Source organism: Camelus ferus, chromosome 1 (assembly GCF_009834535.1).
Source record: "Camelus ferus isolate YT-003-E chromosome 1, BCGSAC_Cfer_1.0, whole genome shotgun sequence".
Lineage (NCBI taxonomy): Eukaryota > Metazoa > Chordata > Mammalia > Artiodactyla > Camelidae > Camelus > Camelus ferus.
The window spans coordinates 41,384,085-41,407,775 of record NC_045696.1 but is presented as its reverse complement, the minus strand read 5'-3'; the positions used below and the strand labels follow the sequence as shown (position 1 = coordinate 41,407,775).

The 23,691-nt window shown below is 36.5% G+C and overlaps 1 protein-coding gene across 1 annotated transcript in view; it reads left to right on the top strand.

Annotated features, from left to right (window-relative positions):
• ABI3BP (ABI family member 3 binding protein) overlaps nucleotides 1-23,691 on the top strand; it is a 241,633-nt gene that overhangs the window by 43,806 nt on the left and 174,136 nt on the right. Inside the window, 2 exon segments of the mRNA XM_032477890.1 lie at nucleotides 17,415-17,492; nucleotides 17,495-17,593. Of these exon segments, the coding sequence (XP_032333781.1) occupies nucleotides 17,415-17,492; nucleotides 17,495-17,593 (177 nt within the window).

Below are 23,691 nucleotides of genomic sequence, written 5' to 3'. Positions count from 1 at the left end.
TTTGTTTTCTATGTCTGTGAGTCTATTTCTGGTTTATAAATAAAATTTGTATTTTTTTAAGATTCCACATATAAACAACATCATATGATATTTGTCTTTCTCTGTCTGCATTACTTCACTTAATATAATAACCTCTAGTTCATCCATGTTGCTGCAAATGGCATTATTTTATTCTTTTTTATGGCTGAATAATATTCCACTGTATAAATATACCACAACTTCTTTATCCATTCATCTGTCGATGGACTTTTAGGTTGCTTCCATGTCTTGGCTATTGTAAACAGTGCTGCTGTGAACACTGGGGTACATATGAACAACAAGAGATTTTGACAGCACATGCCTTATACAATATCTTGTAGGGTGGAGTATCACAGATATCAACACCCACTCATCTTTACTGTTCTTCAGTTTGAAATTCCTTTCCTCCTGTTCTCTGGACAAGTCCTTCTTGACATTTCAAGACCCGGCTCTGTTGCTGCTTCTTCTATAGGGCACCATTCCTGACCCACTCACTCCTAATTAGTCAGTGTTCTTTTGAATTACCTCAGCTTGAGTCTTACTCCTTTATGTTTATGTAGAAGTTATTGTGTGTTTTGGTAACTCTTACAAGTCTATATCCTCTAATATAATCCATTTCCTTGTTTCTTTAAACAAACAATCCATTTGTTTATCTTAGCATTCCTATTTAGTTAAAGTGTTGTATGTGTTTGTTCATTCATTTGAAAAATATTTATTGAATATTCTCTTTGTGCCAAGGACAGTGTCCTTGTTAGCTTACAATCACATATATGCCACATCTTTATTTATAGAATGAATATTTGGTTGAAATTCAAGAAACTTGAAAAATTCAAAGTACATCCAAATTGAAAGAACCCAGTAATAACATCTCATTGATGACAATTATTACTGAGTTGTACTGTTTAGAAACTGCTTTTCACAAACTATTTCACTGAATCCTACCAGCAACTCTGAGAGGGTAGATATGTATGATTATCCTATTTTATAGGGAAGAATGTGACATTCAGACATTAATTATTCATATAAAAAGGGCGATTATGGATTTAACTTGGGACTTGAACACAGGTTTTCTGGCTCCAAACCTCGTGTTTTCCCACTATTCAGGCCTCCTTCCCTAAAGCACCACACCTTATAGGACCTGGCAAAGAATTTCAAGGACATGGAAATATTAGTGCTTACATAGTCAAAAATGTTAGCAATAATCTCACAAACAATACAGTGAGTTTATCCAGTTGTCATATCGATTCACTATGACAGCTCTCAAATGTAATGAAAAACTAGGCTCAAACTAATTGTAAAAACTTTTTTAGATCAAGCTCTCCTGTATATTGAAATTACTGAGATGATTGTTAAACTCTGATAACTCCCTGAGGTGATGTGGTATCAGTTTATCTACTGTCAAAGAAAGATCCCTATGAATTGGTTAAAAGATAGCATAGTCATTAAAAATCAGAATGCAGAAGTGTATTTATGTTAATGAAAGTACAGGTTATAAAATGGCACTTAGAATATAACCTTATTTTTGCATACTGTCAGTACATCATACCTGGGAAAAATATCTGGAAGGGCATTTTCTTTACTGAAGACCTCTCTGCCTGTTAAGTAATGAGTAATTAAAAAAAATTTATCTCTTTTGCAACACTTCTGCAAAATGTTAATTTTTTAATTTTCATCTTTTTCATTAAAATAAGTGGGTATTATTTGTATTGTTTTCAAGTTAAAAAGTGAATGCAGGAATTATTACTGGAGTGGGGTGGAAACAGAGATGCAAACGTTCCAGGAGGAAGAATAGGAAACGTGGTACCAGCCTGGGGTGGACAGCGCAATAGAGGGGTGATGTGGGAAAGACAGAATTACATTAAACGATCAGCAGCTGAACTCCCCATCTCTCCCTGCCAATAGTCAATTAGAGTCAGGTTGCTTTATTTTCATTTAGTTTTTGGCTAAAGAATAGAATTAATAACAATCAATTTTTTTAAAAAAAGAAGTAAGACTTTATTTCCTTGTTTCACAAACAAAACTGCCTGCATTGGTCTCAATAACACATCTAATATTTGCTGGAGGGACCTGTATTTATTGAATTCTGTTTAAACTGTAATCTAGTTGTAAAATATCTTTGGTATTTTTTAATTAAAAAATAGCATATTTTTCCTGATCAAATCAAATCTTGCTGTTTTTCACTAAGGCATGTGAGGGAAAGTTTCTACCATGTGGATATATTTATATACCTGTGTAATATTTACACTTTGTATTAGTCATTTCTCAGAAATATGTGTGTGTATGTGAAGCTTAGTGGGAGAAAATAATTAAGGTTTGCTTTGAATACACTGATAGATCTTTTAAGGTGGCCCAAAGGGTCCCCATCTGCCCTCTGATGCTTCATTGCATCCCTTTGCCCCATCACCTCCCAGCCACACTGACCTTCCTTAGGGTCTCTAATGCATCAATTACTTCTGCCCTCAGCACCTCTGCTCCTGCGCTTCTGACTGTGTGAGAATGCTGTTCCCACCCTCTGTCCTCACTTCGTGTGCACACTGATACTTTGGTTGATTCCTGCTCATCCTTTGGACTTGTTGCCTCCTTGGGTCGTAGCAATTTGGGAGCTATGGAAGGTCCAGGCATCTCGGCAGCGAACCCTGGGTTTTCACTCTAGTCTTCCCTTGTGTCAGTTTCCTGCTACCAGTAAGCTGTCTTGCCCCATAGTCTTTATCTTTTTCTCAGCTTTGTAGTTTCTGTTACCCACCAGTTTACTATCTCAACTTCAACTTACTTTGGTCCCTCATTATGTCCCCTGGCCTCTCTTCTTCTGCTTCCCTTACAACTTAAGTTAATTCATCCCACACCAGGCAATGGTGTGACCATGATGACTAGAATTATTCACATCTTCAGTATTTAAAGAGTAACCTCCCATGAATAATATTTGGAATACTCAAAGGGCAAACTCATTTCTTCATTTTGTAGTTTAGAATTTGGAATAGAGAGGGGACAATTCACCTCGGCTCCTAAGTTATAAATAACAAGGAAAAGAAAAAAAAAAAAAACAAAACCCTAATTTTGTCACATAAAAAAAGAGTTATGAGGAAGGCTTCTTTCCTATTTCTGCAATTTTAAGTCAAGAAGATTTTTTCCCCCTGAATAGTTTATTTGGGTAGATTTTCCTAACATTTTATAAATGTTATAAAATTCTATTTTACATACCTAGTCTTAAGCTTGAGTCACATCCACCATACAGGCTTGGAAATTTTAATAATGTCAGATCACTAAGCAATGATACCAAGCCATCTTGGCTTTTTCCCCCTCACCTAGAAAAGTTCAAGTGCTATATTAGTCACAAAACTGTCAGAGAAGTTAATAATGAGATATATATACATAAGAGATATGACCAGAAATTTCAGTATCCTTTCCATATTGAAAAACATTTTAGGCATTCAAAAATGTCTAATTCTGTTTGAATTTTAGTTCATTGAGAAAGAAGCAATGACAAATATTATTAAAATAGCAATAAATCCCAAGTCACCATAGATAGCTATTTATTTACATAGTCAGAAGAACCTAAGTCATTTGGTTCACAGGGCGAAAGTTTGTATCAAATTTCACTTTAATTTTAGGTGTAAATAATAGTAAAATTAACCCTTCCAGAAGTGGTTAATTCTCTGGTGAACAAATATTCACAGAATTAGTATAGTCTAAAATATTCTTAAACCTGGAATGACTAGAGATTGAGCAGACATCTGGGTAATTTACCCTGCATAGTAATCATCGCTAAGAATATCAATGACCATTGTACTGCTCTGCAGAAAGCTTATTTCTTGCTTTACGGATAAATTGGAGTTACACTATTTTAAAAAAATTATTGTAACATGATGAGCGGTCTTGTCCTCATTAATGACTAAGGAGAAATCCCAGAGTTTAAAATTATTAATTTTGTTATGCAACATATGTTTATTTAGTGGTAGTGATAAAATAATATAGCTCATTTTTTGGATGTTCACAATCTAGTGTCCTCAAGCAAGAGTAATATTCATTATCTTAAAAATTAATATAATAACAAAGAAAGAGATTCACCAATATAGAGAACAAACTAGTGGTTACCAGTGGGGAGAGGGAGGAGGGAAGGGCAATGTAGGGGTAGTGGATTAAGAGGTACAAACTATTATGTATAGGAGAAGCTACAGGGATATATTGTACAACATGGGGAATGCAGCCAATATTTTATAATAACTATAAATGGAGCATACACTTTAAAAATTATAAATCACTATGTTGTACACCTGTAACTTATTTAATGTACATCAACTATATTTCAGTTAAAAAAACTTTAAAAAAATGGAAAAGTTTGTCAGTCTGTTAAAAAGTTAAACATCAAAGTTACCATGTTGCCCAGCTATTTTCTACATAGTTATTTCCCAAGAAAAATAAAAACATATGTCCACACAAAGACTTGTAGCCTTATTCATAGTGGCAGCATTATTCCTAGTAACCCAACCTGGAAACAATTCAAATATCCATCAAGCTGAAGAAATGGATAAACAAATGTGATCCATAAAATGAAATGCTACCAGCAATTAAAAGGAATGAACAATACAACATGGATGGATGCATCTCATAAACATTATGCTAAGTGAAAGAAGCCAGACAAAAGATTACAAAGGATTGCATTTATATTAAATTACCAGAAAAGCAAAAAGCAGGCCAGTGGTTGGGTGCAGCTAAGGATGGGAGAAGTTATTGACTATAATGGATACAGGGAAATGTTTTAGAGTGATGAAAATTGTGGGGGACTCAAATTCTAGAAGATTGCCAAATATAGTATACATTTAAACTGTATACTTACAGTAGGTGAATTTTATGGTGTGTGATTACGCCTCATAAAAGCTCTTAAAAATTATATGCAATGGTAACACACATTCTTTCCATATGCCTATGAGAATATCTACCCTCTATTTCAAATTTGAGGTACATTTTGGAAGTCATGTGAAAAATAAATATTATCTGGAAATTATTAGGATAGTGTTTTTATACACAAGTTGATTTTCTGAATTATTTTCCTGCATTTTAATAGGAAGAGTATTTTGTCTAGATGAGATATTAGAGACATCCTTGAATGTGAGACTGAGAATGAATTTGACTTCTCCAGTTCATTCTACAGAGGAGGAAAATGAGCCTTGGAGAAGAAGGTGACCTAGGTCAAACACAGAAAGGCAGCGTTGATACCAGAACCCCTTCAGTTTCTTCCACAACATATTGAAGTGTGATGCCCCACTATGGGGTTGTTAGCAGGCTGTCCTTCCTAGAGCCTCCTCAGTCTCACGGCCCCCACCTTAAGACATGATGCCACCTGATCGCACCCTCATGATGCTTTAGTCATTTTCCTCTAGCCCATGGAAGGCTTTCAATGCCGTGAGATCTTAAAATAAGCAGCTGCGTATCATCAGCACGGGGTATTTATTAACTGGACAAAGTTACAAACAGTTCCTGAAGATTCCAAGTGTCTAAACAGTGATGGCGGATGAAACAGTTTGTCCCAGCTCCATCTCGTGTTTTTATTTGTAGGACTTAGCATAAATGAATGGATGCCAGAAAGATGTCAGAAAGTTTTGTTACTGTTCAATGGCTTCTTACAAGATGGCAAATTTTTCATTTTTACAAAAAGTGTCACTAATCTGCTCCATCAAGCAATGTTTCAACAAGAGATACATAATCTTGTACTGTGCAGGATTTCTAATACTGCTGCTAGAAGTTGTGCATTTTCTGCTTTGTTCTAGAAAGAAGCTCTTTGATTAAATTCAACTTCTACTTGGACAGTGGAATTCACGTGTGTCCATATTAGAGTTATTAAGAGACAAAAAGAATAAGAAATATTGGTCCTGATGGAAAAATTGACCAAACGCAATGATATTAATCAGCTTGAATGACAGCTTTTTTGGTTTTTGATACTTGATCATTTTGAGATTGCAGGATAAGCAGTTTTTTTCCCTTATGACACAGGTTTAAGTTTATCTGGTTTCTTCTTAGTGAAAATCATTCATAGACATAGAAAGTCAATATTGTTGTCAAAGTGACTCACTTGTACCTGATGTTCCACTTTGCTGGGAGTGAGCGGAAAGATTATCAGGGAACTTGAGTATCAGTGACCAGTTCTTAGCCTTCCAGTGGAGATGAAATCATCACATAGTTCTGTCTGTATTTACCACTGAACATTTATGTAAGTCTTATAATTACGGTGTCTTTCGTAAATCAGAGAGTTTATAGTTTGGTTTACCTGGTAAATAGCATAATGTATATTCTTGGAAAGAAAAAAATATGTGTATATCTATACACATATGTATGTATATATGTACATATATTTATTTTCCTTTGTTCTTAGATAAAATTTTATTAAAGTATAATGAACATTTTTTTAAAAAAATCAGTAAATCAAGATATTGATACCCTGTGAAGCACCAGAAGATGTAAAAATGTTGGTTTTTATCATTATCTGAATACTACTCAGTGAAAATAACAACAAAAACTATTGATACATGCAACACAACTGATAAATCTCCAAAGAATTACATTGAGTGCAAGAAGCCTTACATGAAACAGCACATATTGCATGATTCTATTTAATTGAAGTCTAGAACAGGCAGAACTAATCTACAGTGGTAGTAAAGATCAGAACAATGGTTGTTTCTAGGAGGATGGAGTGGGAATGGACTGTCAAAAGATGTGAGGAAACTTTCTGAGTTGACGGTAGTATTCTAAATCTTGATACAGGTTTGGGTTTATATAGATGGCATTTGAAAAAAATCAGCAATGTATAGTTAAGATTTATGTATTTCATTTATATGTAAATTTTATCTCAGAAGAAAAATATAAATATTGAACTCTACTTAATAATATGCATACTGAAGTGTTTAGGAGTGAAGAATACTAAAGTGCAACCTACTTTGAAATTCATTGAAAAACTAGATGGATTGATGGATGGATAAAAGGATGGTGAAATGAAAAAATACGCATTAGAACAAATATAGTATAATATTGATCATTGACTCTTAGTGGTGTCTCTATGTGGGTGCACTGCACAATTCTTACAACTTTTCTTACGTTTGAAATTTTTAATAATAGAAGCAAAGATGAGTTAACATTTTAAGCCTCTAAATAATGGTTAGATTTAAAGACACATAATTGGTGCTATAAGTCAGAGAAATTTTACTAGCAGTTAAGAACATTTTACTGTTTTCCTAACGTTTAATGTTTTGTGTCTCCAACAATTATAATTCTAGAAAACTATAATTCAGAGTTCTTTCAAAGATCAAAACCTATGTAAAATTTTCATGACAGGAAATTTAACAGGGCTGTGGGTGAGGTCCTTTTTCTTTCACACTGTATTGCATATCTGTAAATTGCTTTCAAAAGACATTGGGCCCATTAATTTTCGTTCTGATGCAAAGAGTGATGGTTCTTCGAACTTGAGTATGCATTAGAATAACCCAAACAGCTTGTTGAAATACAGGTTACTGCCCTACCCTCAAGTTTCTGAGTCAGGAAGGTCTGGAGTGGGGCCTGAGAATGTGTATTTATAACAAGTTCCCAGGTGATCCCTGATGATGTAATTGGGGGGACCCCTCTTTAAGAACCCTGGCATGGAACCTATCTTCCCTTCTATTAGGAGGGCCTACTGTTACCATTCCTTACTTTAAACAGCAAGACAATGTAAGCAAATCACCTCTAGGATTTTCATGAAAATCAAGCAGAAAAAGAAAAGAGAAAGGACCTGAATTTTGTTAAATCCCTTAGCCTGTTTGATTTCTTCTTTTTCTTTACATGTATTGAAAAATAATAATTACTAAGAATCTACCAGTTGTCTAAAGCAGTACGAAAAAGTATTACAAAATAGATTTTGAGATCTACTTTCTTATCTGCATTTGACATAGCCTCATGGCATAAAACCTATTTCTGTGACTAGTTAAACAAACTTAAAGGGACCCTTTTTTAAATATATCCCTTCTTTTTTTTCTTCACATTTAGGGCTGGCCTCATGGATATATATGACTTGCGCAGTCACACAAGGCCCTCTCTTTATTTTGCTTTATGTTTAAATTGAAGTATAGTCAGTTTACAATGTTGTGTCAATTTCTGGTGTACTGCACAATGCTTCAGTCATACATATACATACATATGTTCGTTTTCCTATTCTTTTTCCTTAGAGGTTATATATCCTTTCATCCCCCTTCCATGAGACCTAGAGCCCCTTGACCGTAGCTGTATTGTGCAAATTGTTCTAATCATGCTGCACTGAAATAGTTGACTTATTCATCTGCCTAGTTTACTAGAATCCACAATCTTTGTGATCAGACAGGTCATATTTGAATTGGTATCACTAATGCCTAGGACCTTGTAGTGAATGAATGGATAAAATGAAAAGCAGTTGAGAAAAGAAATCCTTATTCCTCAAATTCCCCAAAGTCATAGATTTCATTTTGATTTTTTCAGTTGTTTGAAGTGAACCATGGCACCGCCCCTCTTCCCTTATAGTAAATACTAGTGTTATTGATTGCACTGTGACTGCCCCTCCCACCCACCCCCTGGAAAAAAACCCAGCATACTCCAGACTTTAAAGACTAATTTGGGGAGAATTAGATCAAGGGAGTGTATGCAAGTGACAACTGTATATGTCTTGGGATGAAAGTATTCTGAAGGATGAGAAGCTGTTGACTTAGGAGGCAGTCTAGCAGAAAGTAATTTTCCTGTTTGGCTGTTGGTTGGGTTATAAAGCAGGTAGTGAAGTTTTTGCCCTTTTGGTAAAACTGTTAGCCCCGCCAACTGGTGCTGAAATGTCAACATTGGCAGGTCCAGTCTGTCTCATTCAGTCATCCAAAGTCACCAGACGGTGAAGTACTGGCCCGAGGAATCAGGACACTGGGAATTCTGACCAAGGTGGAAACTGGTTGTTTTGGCTGACATGGAACTCACTTATACAAACAGCTGGGCAAACAGATATAAAGGGCCCCCGGAGGAAGAGAACATTTTTCTACTCAGATTTTTGGCAAAATGGCATTTCTTTAATTCAATAGCAAATATCCTCTGTGAATTTGATGACCATGATGTCCTCATAAAAAGTTAACTAGTTGACTCCTGGCAAGTTGTAGCTCTATGAGAATTGTCCGGTGTGTCTTATGAGGGGAGCTCTCCAGGTGAGCGGGACCTTTTATTTCCTAAACTCTGGGAGCACATGCTGCATGTGGGAACATGTCCTGCAGCCAGCAGACTGGCCACAAGTCACTGAAGAGGGGACAGGCTATTCTGCTTGAGCTGAAGCAGAGGTCACGGGAGGCTCTGGTTTGAGCTTCCTGCTAACACTGATCATGTATGCGTAAAGTCAAACTGAGTTTTATCTAAAGTCACCCATTCTCTGCCTTTGGCAACTGTCTGTGTGGATTATGGGATTTTAACCACAACTCTTTCTGTACTTTTTTTTTTAAATGCCATTTTTCCTTAGATTTAAATGATCTTGGAAGTGGGGAAGGTGTAGCTCCGTGGTAGAGTATGTGCTTCGAATGCACAAGGTCCTGGGTTCAATCTCCAGTACCTCTGTTTTAAAAAAAAAAAAATTGATTTTTAAATAAATAAATAAACCTAATTACCTCCCTCCTAAAACAAACTAAAAGAATCTTTCTTTATATATATGTAAATTATTTTAATTAGGATTTTTTCAGATTTTTCAGATATTCCTCTTACATATTCTTTTATTTATTATGTGTTTTCTTATATTATAAGACGCACAAGACGGGATGTCTTCTGTTCACCTCTAAAGCTGTGTGCTATTAATTCATGATTTCCTGAATACTCAGAATCTCTTTTCCTCTACTGTTCTTATTTAGATCCCTGATTCATCACCTGAATTGTGTATTTTTGGTGAAGTAATTACATTTGTAATGTAGGGAGCACAATGGCCAAAGTGTTTGTAGCTGAGTCCCTATCCTCCTTACACCAGGCAACCTGCCACCCAAAGCCCCTCATCACCAGTGACAGCAGAATCGGAAGGCAGGGAAGCTAGAAATCAAAGGCATGGAAGCAGGAAGGCAGGGTGGGTGCAAGCAGCGAGAGGCCGTATGGGAAGAGAATAGAGAGTTTCAGTCTAGTTACTCGTATCAAATTGCCCATTATTATAAGTAGCAATTATTTTTGTGTGGTCTTGGTGAACGTGGTTGCTATATAGAGCCATAAATAAAAGATGGTGTGAATGGGGCCATTTAGAGTTTTGCAATGTGCAACTTAACTGTCAGTGGGATCCCTGTTTCTGGAAGACACATTGTAGAGCTGCTTGTGTTTACTACAGACTAGCTCTTTGCAAGTTCTCAGAAATTGTCTATTGGGCCTTGGTGAAGGGTTGGGAAGAGAGTGATAGAGGATCTGTGGGATTTTGAGGAAAATTCCGAATCTGGAGATCCAGAGAGCCAGGGTACCATGAGCCATATGGGATTGATAGTTAGAATATAAGAATTTGAAATTTTAAAAGGATTTTGTCTAGTATTATTCTGTGAGTGTTTTTAATTATAATTCTGCATACACACCACCACCACCACCACCACCATCATCACCAAAACAATTTAATTCCTTCCACCTATCTTGTCTGGCAAGCCATCGTGCGCTGCAGGATGGGCCTGGACTTTCCTTATCTCCGTAACCACCTTGCACAGACTTTCCTTCTGGTGGAAGTTCGTTCACGCATCTTGCCATTACAGCATTTGCAGAAGTAGTTTTTATAATACCCAATATTATTTGATTAATAGCAACATTTAGTCTTCATTCTAAAAATAGTTAATGGAAGCTGCCAGGCTTTTCTTATTATGGAAAATTTCTAGTTGTATCACTGGCTTTCAGGTGGTGGTTTCTGTGGTTGTTATTGATAAGAAAAAACCATGTTATAGACTATTGACTATACATCTCTGTGGAAGGATCAGGAACAACTGAAGATAACTGTCAAATTGCCTTGGTCACTCCCTTTACCCTAAGGCCATCACAGGAAAATAAATGAAATTCCATGTGAGTTTCTTTCTACTTCTAATGCCTTTCCTTGAATCATGGTACCAGGCCAGGGGGAGTCATTTGCACCCCACTATGTTACATGATATCTTTTTGAGTCCCTAAGGATTAAACTGAATGTTAAGTTATTGACAAGCCCTATGTTAAAATTATAGTTTGTATAACTTAGCATTACAGTTCGACTAAATACAGTCTGTGCCATTGGCTATGGTTTCTTTCTTTCTTTCTTTCTTTCTTTTTCTTTTGGAAACTTTTGAATGTGTTGTCAGATAGTCACTACCCTGCTTCATACGTAAACTTCAGGTGTGGCATCTTAATAGCTCCTTATTGGGGTGCTCTGATCATAAAAGCATTGAATTGTTTCCACTTGCAAGCCAACTGTCCAAGAAGAACATGGAATACACTTGAAACTTAGAATTTTCAGTTCTTGGGGCATAATAATGCCTGAAAAGGACTTACTGATTTTATATATGTACCATTTGGTGAGTGGTAAATAATAATATTAGGCACTATTAAAACTACTTTTACCAGTGCTGTAATGGCAAGATGCTTGAATGACCTTCCATCAGAAGGAGAGTCTGTATAAGGTGGTTACAGAGATGAGGAAGATTTGGCTCATTCCACAGTGGCATGATGGCATGCCAGGGAGATTCAACTGTGTTGAAATGCTGTTCTGTTCTGTTTTGTTGCTGAATCAGATCCCATTGTATGGGTAAGCCATAATTTGTTTATCCATTCAACTGTTGATGGACATTTGGGTTGTTTCCAGTTTGGTGCTGCTTTGAATATCTGCATACAAGTCTTTGCATAGACTTATATTTTCATTTCTCCTGGGTAAATACCTAGGAATGAAACTGATGGCTTATTTGGTGATTGACCAATAGTTTTCACAAGTGGTGAAACCTTATGAAACTTTTAACATTTACACTCAAAATGTATGAGAGCTCCAGTTGCTCTAAATTCTGCCTAACACTTGTTACTGGCTGTCTTTTAAATGTTAGCCATTCTTATGTGTATGGTATCTCACTGTGGTTTTAACTTGTATTTGCCTGAAGGCTAAGGATGTTAGCCTGAAGTTGGTAAACTATGACTGGGTGACCAAATCCAGCCAACTGCCCATTTTTATAAATATAGTTTGATTGGAACACAGACACATCCATTTGTTTACCTAATGTCTATCGCTACTCTTGTATTGCAGTGGCAGAGTTGAGCAGCTATGGTAGACAATATCTACCCTGCAAGGTCAGAAATATTTACTGTTTGACTTCTTCCAGAAAACATCTGACAACCTGAGGTTGAGCATCTTTCCGTATGCTTATTGGCCATCATGTATCTCCTTTGGTGTGGGATCCATTCAAATCTTTTGCCCTTTATTCTTAAATGTTTTGTTTTCTTATTGAGTAGAAAGAATTCTTTTAAATATTCTGGCTACAAGTCCTTTAACTAGGTAAATGTATTGCAATATTTTCTGCCAATCTAGTCTTTTCCTTGTTAGTCCTTTTACAGCTTAAAACTAAAATTTGATCAAAATCTAATATATCAGTTTTTAAACCTATGCTTGTGTTCAGATATGTTATATCTGAACTGGTGGAAACTGATTTAATTATTTTTATGTCTTAGAAAATTTGATCTGATATAACAAAATAAGTGACTGAACAAATACAGAGGTTTGCAATGTAAATATAATGTGTGTAAAAAAAAGAAACATACTGTGGGTAAGAATAGGGTTTATTCTTTGATCCTGAAACAGCTGAGTCATTATTTTATTGACATAACAATTAAAGCTATGCTTTTACTTAATATCTTATGAAAATAATTGCTGATCTGATTATTCCCAAACTTGCTACTTAGTGTTTTACAACACTGAGTGCTTTTGAGGGAAGTCAATCATTGCTACTACACTAATAGATATTTTTCAGTTTTAGAAGAGAGATTTAGCATTTTGCAGTTTTTCCCTTGAAGTGATTTTATCAACTTGATCAACTTCATATCAGCAATTTAGACCGCATTCTGAAATATTTAGGAAAGTATTAAGACAACCTTAAGAGAGATTAGACATGGGAGAATTCCTCCTACTGAGTGAGTTGTAATGGTTACTCCTTTGTCGCAGATCAGCCACTGGATGTCCAGGGTAGTTCACCTGGGTTAGCTAAGTGCCATGCGGTTGGGCCATGTTTCTTTGCAGAGTTGTACTGAAACGGACCACAGCCACTCAGAATTCTGGGCTCAGCATTAAATGTCAGCCCCACACCTGTGCCTACAGCAATACAGCCTGCCTCCTCTGGTTGATCTGGAAGGTTCTGTGAACTTGCAGTGCTCTACCTTTTGTCTGATTTTTTCTCATCTCCCTGCCCTCCTAGCTGTTTTTAATGCCACAGGGCATGCATTTTCTTTTACAAATTAAAAGGGGATTAATTCTAATTTTGTTTTGAAAGGCATTTTTTTTCTTTTAGAATTTCACAATACCCTTTGAAATATTTAGAGACACCCTAGTGTGTTGTAAACAGAGGATTAGAAACAACTGTCGTAGATCCAAAGTTCTGCTTTGCCAGCGTGCATTTTTTTTTTCTCAGCCATTCTAGTATTGCTTTCCTGAAACATTCACATTCTTCATTTTCTCTCCTCTTGATGCTTCGTTTCTCATATACGGCACAATAAAATGTCCTTCCATCACTCTTCTCTGCACTCCTGCGCTTTCCTCCGTGATCTATATGCTGCTTTACTTATGAATGTTTTCCTAGTTGAGTTTGTATCATGTTGTATTTTTTTTTATTATTATCTGTACCTTAAGTCATTCATCTGAGGTCCTCATACTAACTGTTGAAAAGTAACTGTCACTGCATGACTAGGTTTCCTAACCATTCAGCCAGAATTACTCAGAGTGAAGCTAAACTTATCAAAGGTGAAAAATTATTATAGAATGCATTGATACATACTCTAAAATATTGGGGAAGTTGTTTAAAAATGTATAATTGAATATGGGTACAGGCACTCATTTCAAGGGACACAAACTTATTCGGATGAAAAGGACAAAAATTGCATAGCCATTTTGCTGGGCTCTGAAAGGGTCAATAGAAAGTAATAACTGAGTGAGCAAAGGCGTGCTAGAGGGAATCCATGCTGGGTGACAACGTGAGCACAGGTGTAGGGCCAGGGCCTCGTATGCACTGCAGACTGGGAGGAGGTTTATACTGGCCAAAGAGACACTGAGATGTGTTGGGAAGTAATGAGAAGTCACATGTGGTGAGATAATGAAGGGATCTGAGTTCCAGCTCCAATAAGGAAATGGGAGGATGGTCTCAAAATACTATTCAATTTGTGATACTGTTTTGAGAAAAGATTTGTTTGTGTGCATCTTTCTCTTTCAGGACTTTTTCAAGTTTAGCTCCAGAAAGTAGTATGAATTGGAGTTTTGGAGAAAGTAGGTCAGATGAATGCCAGTTTATTCCAAAATTTCCATGATGTTGATATCTTCATTGACATAAATTATTAGCAAAAGGGAGAAGGACTGGAGTCATGAAAATTCCCGGCAGAGGAAGTGAGAACGCTTCCACCAACAAAATGGTTAGAAATTCTGTTTCCAGCCTTCCTTTTCCTCAGTTGGTGCAGCCATCCTTTCTGCTTTCCAGGAGGAGAAATAATGTGGTACCTCAGGCCACAATCCATGAGCAAAGGTCTAATGTGATGGTGCTGTGACTCTTGGCTCTTAGTCCAACTGGAGAGCAGCCTAAATACACAAAGATTCCTAATCTCTTCTTCCCAACATTGTGTTAGAAATGGGACAGTTGTGTTTTGATTTATTGTGAGATCTGATAAATTTCTACGGTAGCAGAAGATGTGTTTGACTTGTATTTGTTCTGTTTCATTGAGCAGAATGGGTAACTTGAGTTAATCTGGGCACATAACCAAGAAGAAGAACACTGCCTCAGCCAAAATATGTGTTATGTCTGAAGTATAAATCACCTCATCAAAATCTAATGAAGTTAGGGCAAAACATTAGCAGTTAGCATCACTTTGGGCATTTTAGTTGAGGGGTTGGCCACTCCTTACTCTACTGGGTCATGACAAAGTTCTCAGTAAAAATGAGAGCAGGAGGTCCAGTCTAGGGAGAACCTAAGATCCAGTTTTGACCGTGCACGTAGAGTGCCAGAGGTGTGGCTGCCCTCAATTTTTTCCTTTGTGCTATAAGAGAATTGGACTAGATGAGTTGGGGATGAGTCTTGCTCGGGTTTCGGAAAAGCCACTCAGTATCCCTGAGTTTCAATTCTGCCACAAGTATGGGAATGGCCATCAGAGACCCAAAAAGGACGTAGAAATTTCATCAAATTCTTGGGAAGTACAAAGTACTATGTCCACACCTGGAAATGGTAGTACTGGCTGTGGACGTAAGAGAGTAGTTCCCACAGTCTGATATCCAACACCAGGCTGTTTTTATTTTTTCGAAGACCTAATGGAATCATTCTATGTAGCTGTATTGAGGTGGTCCAGGATGACTTTTGACTGAAATAGTACAAATTTAGTGTGATGACTTTTGGAAGTCCATGCTGTTCAGGGGGGCTGACTGGTATGCAGTCTCTGATAAATGAGAAATAGAATGTGAATTATTAAGTTAGTAAATACAATCTTCCTAATAGGTAAAATTTTTTAAAAATATGAAATCCCTGTGAAATAAAGAAAGAAAATAATTGAGGTCCATGATTTCTTATCTAAAACTCTTGAGGCCAGACACATTTTAGAATTCAGAAAATCCTTGAATTTTTGAAATGTACTAGGATGCCTAGACCATGTATTAAGTAACTGCTTCAGTGGAGTCTTGATCAGCACCCCTTAATTAACACTTAGATATTCCTACAATTAAATATGTGCATCAGTTACACTGACTATTCAGTGAGATTAAAGAAAGACTAAATGACCTCATTACAGTTCAGATTGAAGTGTTTTTTTTTTAATTGAAGTATAGTTGGTGCCACAATGTGCCAATTTCTGGTGTACAGCACAATGTCCTGGTCATGCATATATATACATATATTTGTTTTCATATTCTTTTTCATTGAAGGTTATTACAAGGTATTGAATATAGTTCCCTACGCTATACAGAAGAATTTTGTTATTCATCTATTTTTATATATAGTGGTTAACATTTGCAAATCTCAAATTCTCAAATTTATCTCCTTCCACCCACTTCCCCCCAGTAACTAGTAAACAGATTAAGTTTTGTTGCCAAATTAGTTTGACATGAATGTACAAAAACTTTACAAAGCTTTTTTGGATTTCTGAACTGTGGCTAAAGTGTTATTGATGGACCTGATTAAGTAACCAATTATTGAGAAATTACTATGTGCCAGCTTAAGATAGTGCCATTTGCACTAGCCTTTCTAAACAACCTGTCAAAATAGACATTGTTATCCATTACCCATAATTTACAAATCAGGAAACAAGGCTCAAACCCAGTTTCGTGAGTAGCCAGAGGTACACTTGTAAGTCAGTGGCAGGGTTGCAGTTTGAACCCAGCTCCTTCTGGCCCCAAGGACAAAGACAGTGTTGTTTCCTTATTGCTTGGTCAAGACCTTTGGTTGGTATGATTGTCTGCCCCTGTTGCCTACATTGTTAAAAAACAATAATAATGCCTTGAAAATGTAGGGTTTCTCCCCTTCCTCTGCAGCCTCTTCGGGAAGGTTCACCCAATGATCATGTATAAAGTAATGATGCCCAGGTGGATCTGTACCCCCTTCCTGAGCATTACACTTAGGTTGTCGACTTCCTGTTGGCATTTCCATGTAGTTGTCTCACCAATCCAGCAAACTCCAAGTAGAAGTAAGCATCTTTCTTCTCAACCCTTCTCCTTTCAGAAGTCCCTATTCTACCATCTCAATTACCCCTAAGCCAAAACCTAACCACTTCCCTCCCTTTCCAACTCTGTTAATCACTAAGTCCTGGGAGGGTGCAGCTGGAGATCACTGTTGAGGAGGCTGGGGCTTTTCAAACTGCAGTAATTCAACTTACTAGTAAGAAATTTCAGATCCTTTTACCATTCCCAGACAGTGTGTATAAAATGAAGGTTCTGAACAATTGTGGACAGCCAAAATAGTCTTAAATCCCATTTACCTCTCAATAATAAACCTACCAAATATAAAACCCTAAAGTTTTACTTTATACTCTAGAGTGCTTTATATGTTATTAAGTCTATTTTCTTCGATCTCAAAATCTCCTGTATTTTAGCATGTAGGTGGATGTGTTGTGATATTGAGTAGCTCAATAACATGTTTTCCAATAACAGTGCCTCTAGGAACTGACCTTTGCTCCAAATTTTTCTTGGGGCTTGAAAGAGGTGAAGTAACAGCCACCTATTTTTTCGTTCCCATCTTTAGGTAAAAAGCCAAACCTGAAAGTCCACATCAACACCACAAGTGACTCCATCTTCTTGAAGTTCCTGCGTCCAAGTCCTAATGTAAACTGGAAGGTTTTCTCCTGGGATATGGCAGCAATTTATCACCAAACCAGTACTTCCCTCTTCCTGCAGAAGGGAAATACACCGAGGCCGTAGTCGGTAAGATGTCTGGGTTTCAGGCATGGGAAGAAGAAGTAAAAGGTAATGAGTAACACTTGATATGTAATCTTAAAGGCAAATACCATTTCTTCTACGTCATCAGCTGAACCAAATACCAGAATTACAAATCATCTTCATAATTGTAACCCGTAGCAGAACTCTTTACATCAAAAAATATGTAATGCATACTCTGTATCTACTGCAGAAATCAATAACTTCATTGGTATTATAGCTACAATCCCTGACTACATAACTAAAATTGCATAGAGGAAAAATTAGCCAAAATACCTGGGCTTAAATTTCTGTAACATAGCTTGTTTATGGGGATTAATTTTCCTCCCTGCAGTGTCTTTACTTTCTTCTGGTGAAAAATATCAACTAGTAGCTTTCTGGATGTCTCTTCATTAAGAAGCTGCCTTTCAAAAGGAAAAAAAATGGAATACACTTAAAATTTTTAGAGTTTTTTAGATGAAATGGTTAAAGCTTTTGTAGGTATTATAAAATTTTACATTTCCTTAAAAAATGTTTTTAACTGCATCAAAATATAATTTAAGGATGTGGCACCTTCAGACCTTCTCCAGAAAAATTATTTGCAAATAAAAGGTTTTTTAACAGGGTATTTCTTAAAAAGGGATCATTTATTTTGAACTCTGTCAAAGGTTTCCTGACCTAAGATAAGATTTATATTTTGCCCCACTGCTAGGATTATTGCTTAAAAACCTTCCTACGACCTTCCAGAGTTTAATCCTGCACCTTGAACTACTGTAGGACCGATGTGACTTTCCTGCATATATGGAGGGGATGTTGAAGGTGAATCCAGATTGTCCTGCAGCCCTTGTTTCCTCTTAAAGAAGTCTCTGTTTTACTTTAAAATTAGGGAAGAGAGTAGCATTATGAATTATAAGTCTCTAGATTAGACTTGACATAAGATAAGCACTTTAAAGCAAACACACTACCTTTTGTTGCCCCCCAAAATATGAGAATTGTTTGCACTTTGACAAATGTAACAGCACTAACCTTAACCATATAAACCATAAAGAATTTGAATATTTGCAAATATTCCCCCACCATGTTCACTGTTAACTATAAAAAGTGACCAGAAGCTATATACGTACCCACACCACAAATAGAAGCAGATCTACTGTTCCTTTACTTAGTGAGCATTAGAAGTTATATATTAATGATCATGTTTTCTCCTTGATTATGTAGATTGAGAATTTAAGGAATAGTAAGCTTCCTTTCCTTATGAGGTAGAAGGCATTCAGTCTTAAAGGTGATAGAAAGATTGCTCATGAAAACTGTGCAGAAAGCTAAAGAAGATTTCTAGCACAAATATACCGACCTTTCACTAGTTCAGTGATGAGGGATGATCAAAGGACTAGGTACCCTTTCATTTATTAACAGCTGTTTTCATCCCTTCTAACTTTTTATTCTGAAAAAAATTCAAACACATAAGGAGAGAGAAACCTATAATGACCCTCACGCCTCATCGTGCAACTTGGACACATATCACTGTTTTGCTACCTCATTCCATGTTCATCATACATGCTATTTGGGGGGGTATTTTAAAGCATAACTAGATATCATATTTGTCAAATCTGTGAACACTTCGGTATGCATCTCTGACAGGTAAGAAATATTTTAAATAATGCCTTGCCTTTATCACATTATAACAATAATTCCATTATATTGTTTTATACCTAGTCCATACTTAAATTTCTCTGGTGATTTTTAAAAATGTCTTCTTAGAGTTGTCTCTTTTTGGAATCAGGATCCTACAAGGTCTATATGTTGCATTTGGTTGTTATATCTCATAAGCCTCTTACTCTGTAACGGTCCTCTCTCCTTGCCCCTTTTAAATGTCTTTGATTTGCTGGAGTAATTGGATTATGAGTCTTGGTCTACATTCTATATTTAACCTGGTTGCTTTCATGTATTTTTGAACTGACTCCTCTATCTCTGTATTTCCTATGAAAGACATTTAGATTTGGAGGCTGTATTAGATTTGGAGTCAGCTTTTGAGGGGGGGTGCATAATATTTTATAGGTGGTACTGTGGATTTCCTAACAACTCACCAAAGAGATGCATAATGGCTGGTGTCATACTTAGTGATATTAAGGCTGGTTGGTGTGTTTAGGTGGCCTCAGCCTGATCCTTCCATTGTAAAATTCATCATCAAATTTGTCCTTAATGGTTTTAGCATCTAGCAATGATCATTGCCCATGTCTATTCTTCTACACATGAGTTGTAAAATGGCAGTTTTACATTCTAGATAGAATCCACCATTCCTGCTGCATTTTTTAGCTGAAATCCTACATTAAAGAAGAATTTTATTTACTCTTTTACTTTCCTTATATATGTTTTGAGAAAGACAGGAAAAATTCTCATTGTAATAAATTGCTGCCTTGGAAACCTGCAGTGGTGACCAATGATATTGTTGTTTGTTTTATATGTTTTATAATCAGTAAGAATGCATTGGGTTTTTTGCATTGGTTTTTAGATATTTAATTGTTTTTAATCAATGTGTCAGTTATCCACCCTTATGATTCTTCCCACTGTCTGGCTTGAATATGGTTGGTTGTTTAACCTTGGTTCACTATTAAACTGTGAACTTCTTAAAGTCAAAGTTTATGCCTTATTCTTTGGTTATTCATAGCAGAATGACCTATGTTGAGTAGATAGGCAAGTAAATATTTGTGGCGCTGAATTGAATTGAGTCAAGTCTGTGTATAATATTCAGGCTGGAAGAGGCCATGAGAGATCGCTGAATCTAGGCCCTTGTCATCAGGTTAGTATATACCTAAACCATCCAAGCCATATAAAACAGATCATTTGTATCTTAAAGGCCTCTAAGCACAAAGATTCCCAAACTTCTCCTGGAAGGCTATTCCTAGTAGCATTTTTAGAATTCTTACCTTATCCTATAGATCAGTATGTTCCTTTTATTTATCTCCTTTCTCTTCCAGTCTTCTAGTGGAAGCAGACAAAAACATTCCTCTTAGAAATTTCCTCTTCCATCTTTCTTTATGCCAAGGAATTTGTGTGCTTCTACTTTTATTACTTCAAAATAGACTTGCATTTCCAAATTAAACTGTTATTCTTTGGTTGCTTAAATTGACTATTTACAGTCTTTCTTAATGGTATGGGTGTATTAATGGCTCTTAAATGATTAAGTAGCTGTCTGTTAGTTTTCTATTGCTATTCTAACAAATTACCACCAACTTGGTGGCTTAAGATATCACAGATATGCTATCTTACAGTTCTGTATGTCAGAACCCCAGAGTGGGTCTCTCTAGGCTAAAGTCAAGGCTGTGGGCAGAGTGCATTCCCTTTTGGAGGCTCTGAGGGGAGAATCTGTTTCCCTGCTTTTTGCAGGTTACAGAGGTGCTCACATTGCTCTGCTTCAAATCCAAAAAATAATACAAATGAGCATATATACAAAACAGACTCACAGACACAGGGAACAAACGTGTGGTTACCAAAGGGGAAAGGGAAGGGGGTAGGGGACTAAGAGATACAAACTGCTATGTATCAAATAGATGAGCAACAAGGCTATATTGTGCAGCACAGGGAATTATAGCTATTATTTTGTAATAACTTTTAACGAAGTATAATCAGTAAAATGCTGAATCACTATACTGTATACCTGAAACTAATATAATATTATAAATCAACTATACTTCAATGAAAAAAAAAATCCAATACCACTGGGCCAAGCACTGCTCACACCACATTGCTCTGGTGTCTTCTGCTTTCCTCCTCCACTTCTAAGGATCCTTGTGATTATATTCAGCCCACCTGGGTAATCCAGGCTGCTGCCTGTATTTTAAAGAAAGGGGATCAACAATCTTAATTGTATCTGCAACCTTAATTCTCCTTTGTCATGTCACCTAACATCTTCACAGAGGAAGATGATTAGGTTAAATCTGGAGATGAGGATGTGGGCAATCTTTGAGGTCCATGGTTCTGCCTGGTACAAACTGTGTGTTTGAAGTTTGTGTCTCTAATCTATTCCCTTTCTGCCACCAATTTACTATGTGGTCATTCTTAATTCTGCTCATCTGTAAAACAGTAACAAAGTCTATTTTTCACAGATGAGCTGTGGGCGTGTTAGTGAATTCATAAAGTGATGAGTTGAAATCCCTTGGGTGCAAGGTGCTGCACAAGAGCAAAGAATTCTTTTTTTTTTTTTTTTGTGGGAAAAAAGCATCACTTACAAGCTCTCCTCTTTAAAGGAAGATAGATAGTAGTGTTTGTTCAGCGGCGCCAAACTATACCCAGACATTGTAACTTTCATTTTTGAAACAAATACTAAGTGCCACTTTGACTCGTTCCACTTGTTTTGATGTATTTAAAAGATCCCACCATTGAAATGAGAAGCTGTTAATCATTCAGAAATACTCAAGTTAACATTTAGAGATATGTGGACTTACACTCCTACTAAATAATCATTTATAAGCATTTCTACATTTATTTTAATATCTATCTGATGTCTGTCTATCTGTCTATCTATCTATTTTAGTACTGACAGAGGCTTTTTCAAAAGTCACATTCTGGTCTTAAATGTAAAACTAAAAAACATAAAATATTCCCTTTTGCTATTTTGGAAGTTAAGATTCATATGAGATTTCCATAAAAATTTTGCTTCTGTAAGATCATGTAAGATTTTTATAGATTAATTGGAGGAGTAGAAAAAAAATAGTATTTTCCCAGGTGACTATCATTAACTATTAACAGCCACAAGAGTCCCACAATGATGTGTTAAAACACGAGCCACGTTATCTGCTAGATTCCCATACCCTTCTTTACCCACATCATGAATATTCTCATTTCTGGTTTAAACATCCAGTTTTTCCTTTATTGATTTTATGTTCAGCTGTTGGTAATTTTGCAAATGTCCAATAAAGTAAAACATGAGAATTTTTTAACATTGAACCTTTATAGACTCATACTTTATAATGTTCTCTTGACAGCTGAAAAGACTTTAATCAATGTCACCTGGGAAGGAAAAAGTTCCAGTCCATCAATTTTGTCGAGCAAGTTAAGGAGCTATTTTAGTATCCTTAAGACAAGAAAAGCTTAAATTGAAAAAAAAAATCATATGTATTTATCACTGCCAGGAATTCTGATGAAAGAATTTGTCTTCCAACCAGGTGATAGGACTCCAGAGGGGTTTTAGAGGGCAAATTTCTTTACTCCGGTGTTCTCACAGCTGCTAACCCTTACATTCACTGCCTTAAATAGCGTGTTTCTCACCCCCAGCCGTGGATCTCTCAGTCACTCACCCTGCGCCATCCTGCCTAGAGCCTCTCAGACTGATTCCTGCACTAGGGACGAGGGGGGCATAATACCACCAGCCCTGTAGATGCTCCGCCCTGGAGAGAGCCAGGGCTAGAATGTGAACATCTGCATTCTAGGAAAGGTCGTCCTCTGCCTGGAGAGGCAGCGTGACGTGGGGAAAGAATATGTATTTTGGGAGTCCGACAGCTAGGTTCAAATTCAACACTACTTACTGTGGGGTAGTTCTGGGTAAGTCATTTAACTTTTCTCAGTTTCTTTTTTTTAATTTGTAAAATAAATAATCTTTCAGGAGTGTTGTGAAGACTGTAGATAATTTAGATAAGACTAATGTAAACCCTAGCAGAGTAGGTATGTTTTATAAGTTAGGTTAGTTGGTATAACAAATTGAGTGGTGTTGGATAATTTACCTAACCTTTCTGAGCTTTGTTTGTTTCAGTTGCTAATAATGAATGAACTAAATCACTACTAAAGTTCTGGTCAGCTCTAAGATTTTAGCGCCTAGATTTAAAAACTTTTGTCTAAGTGATAGTCCTATGGTTTTATTTGTTTGTTTGTTTGGAGGATGCGGTGGTCAGTAAAACTGTAGAGGGAGGAGATTGTTTTAGCAGAGCTGTCAGTTACTGAAAAGAAGTAACCATAACCATATTCATTTCTCTACCGCAACTAACAAATGTTTTCTTGGAAGGGCCAACTCCCAAAGCAGATCAAGAAACAAGAGGCAAAATGTAGGGCTGTGATGCAGCAGCCTTGGCCCCCACACAACTGTTTTCCATTGACATGATCATCTTGCAGTCATT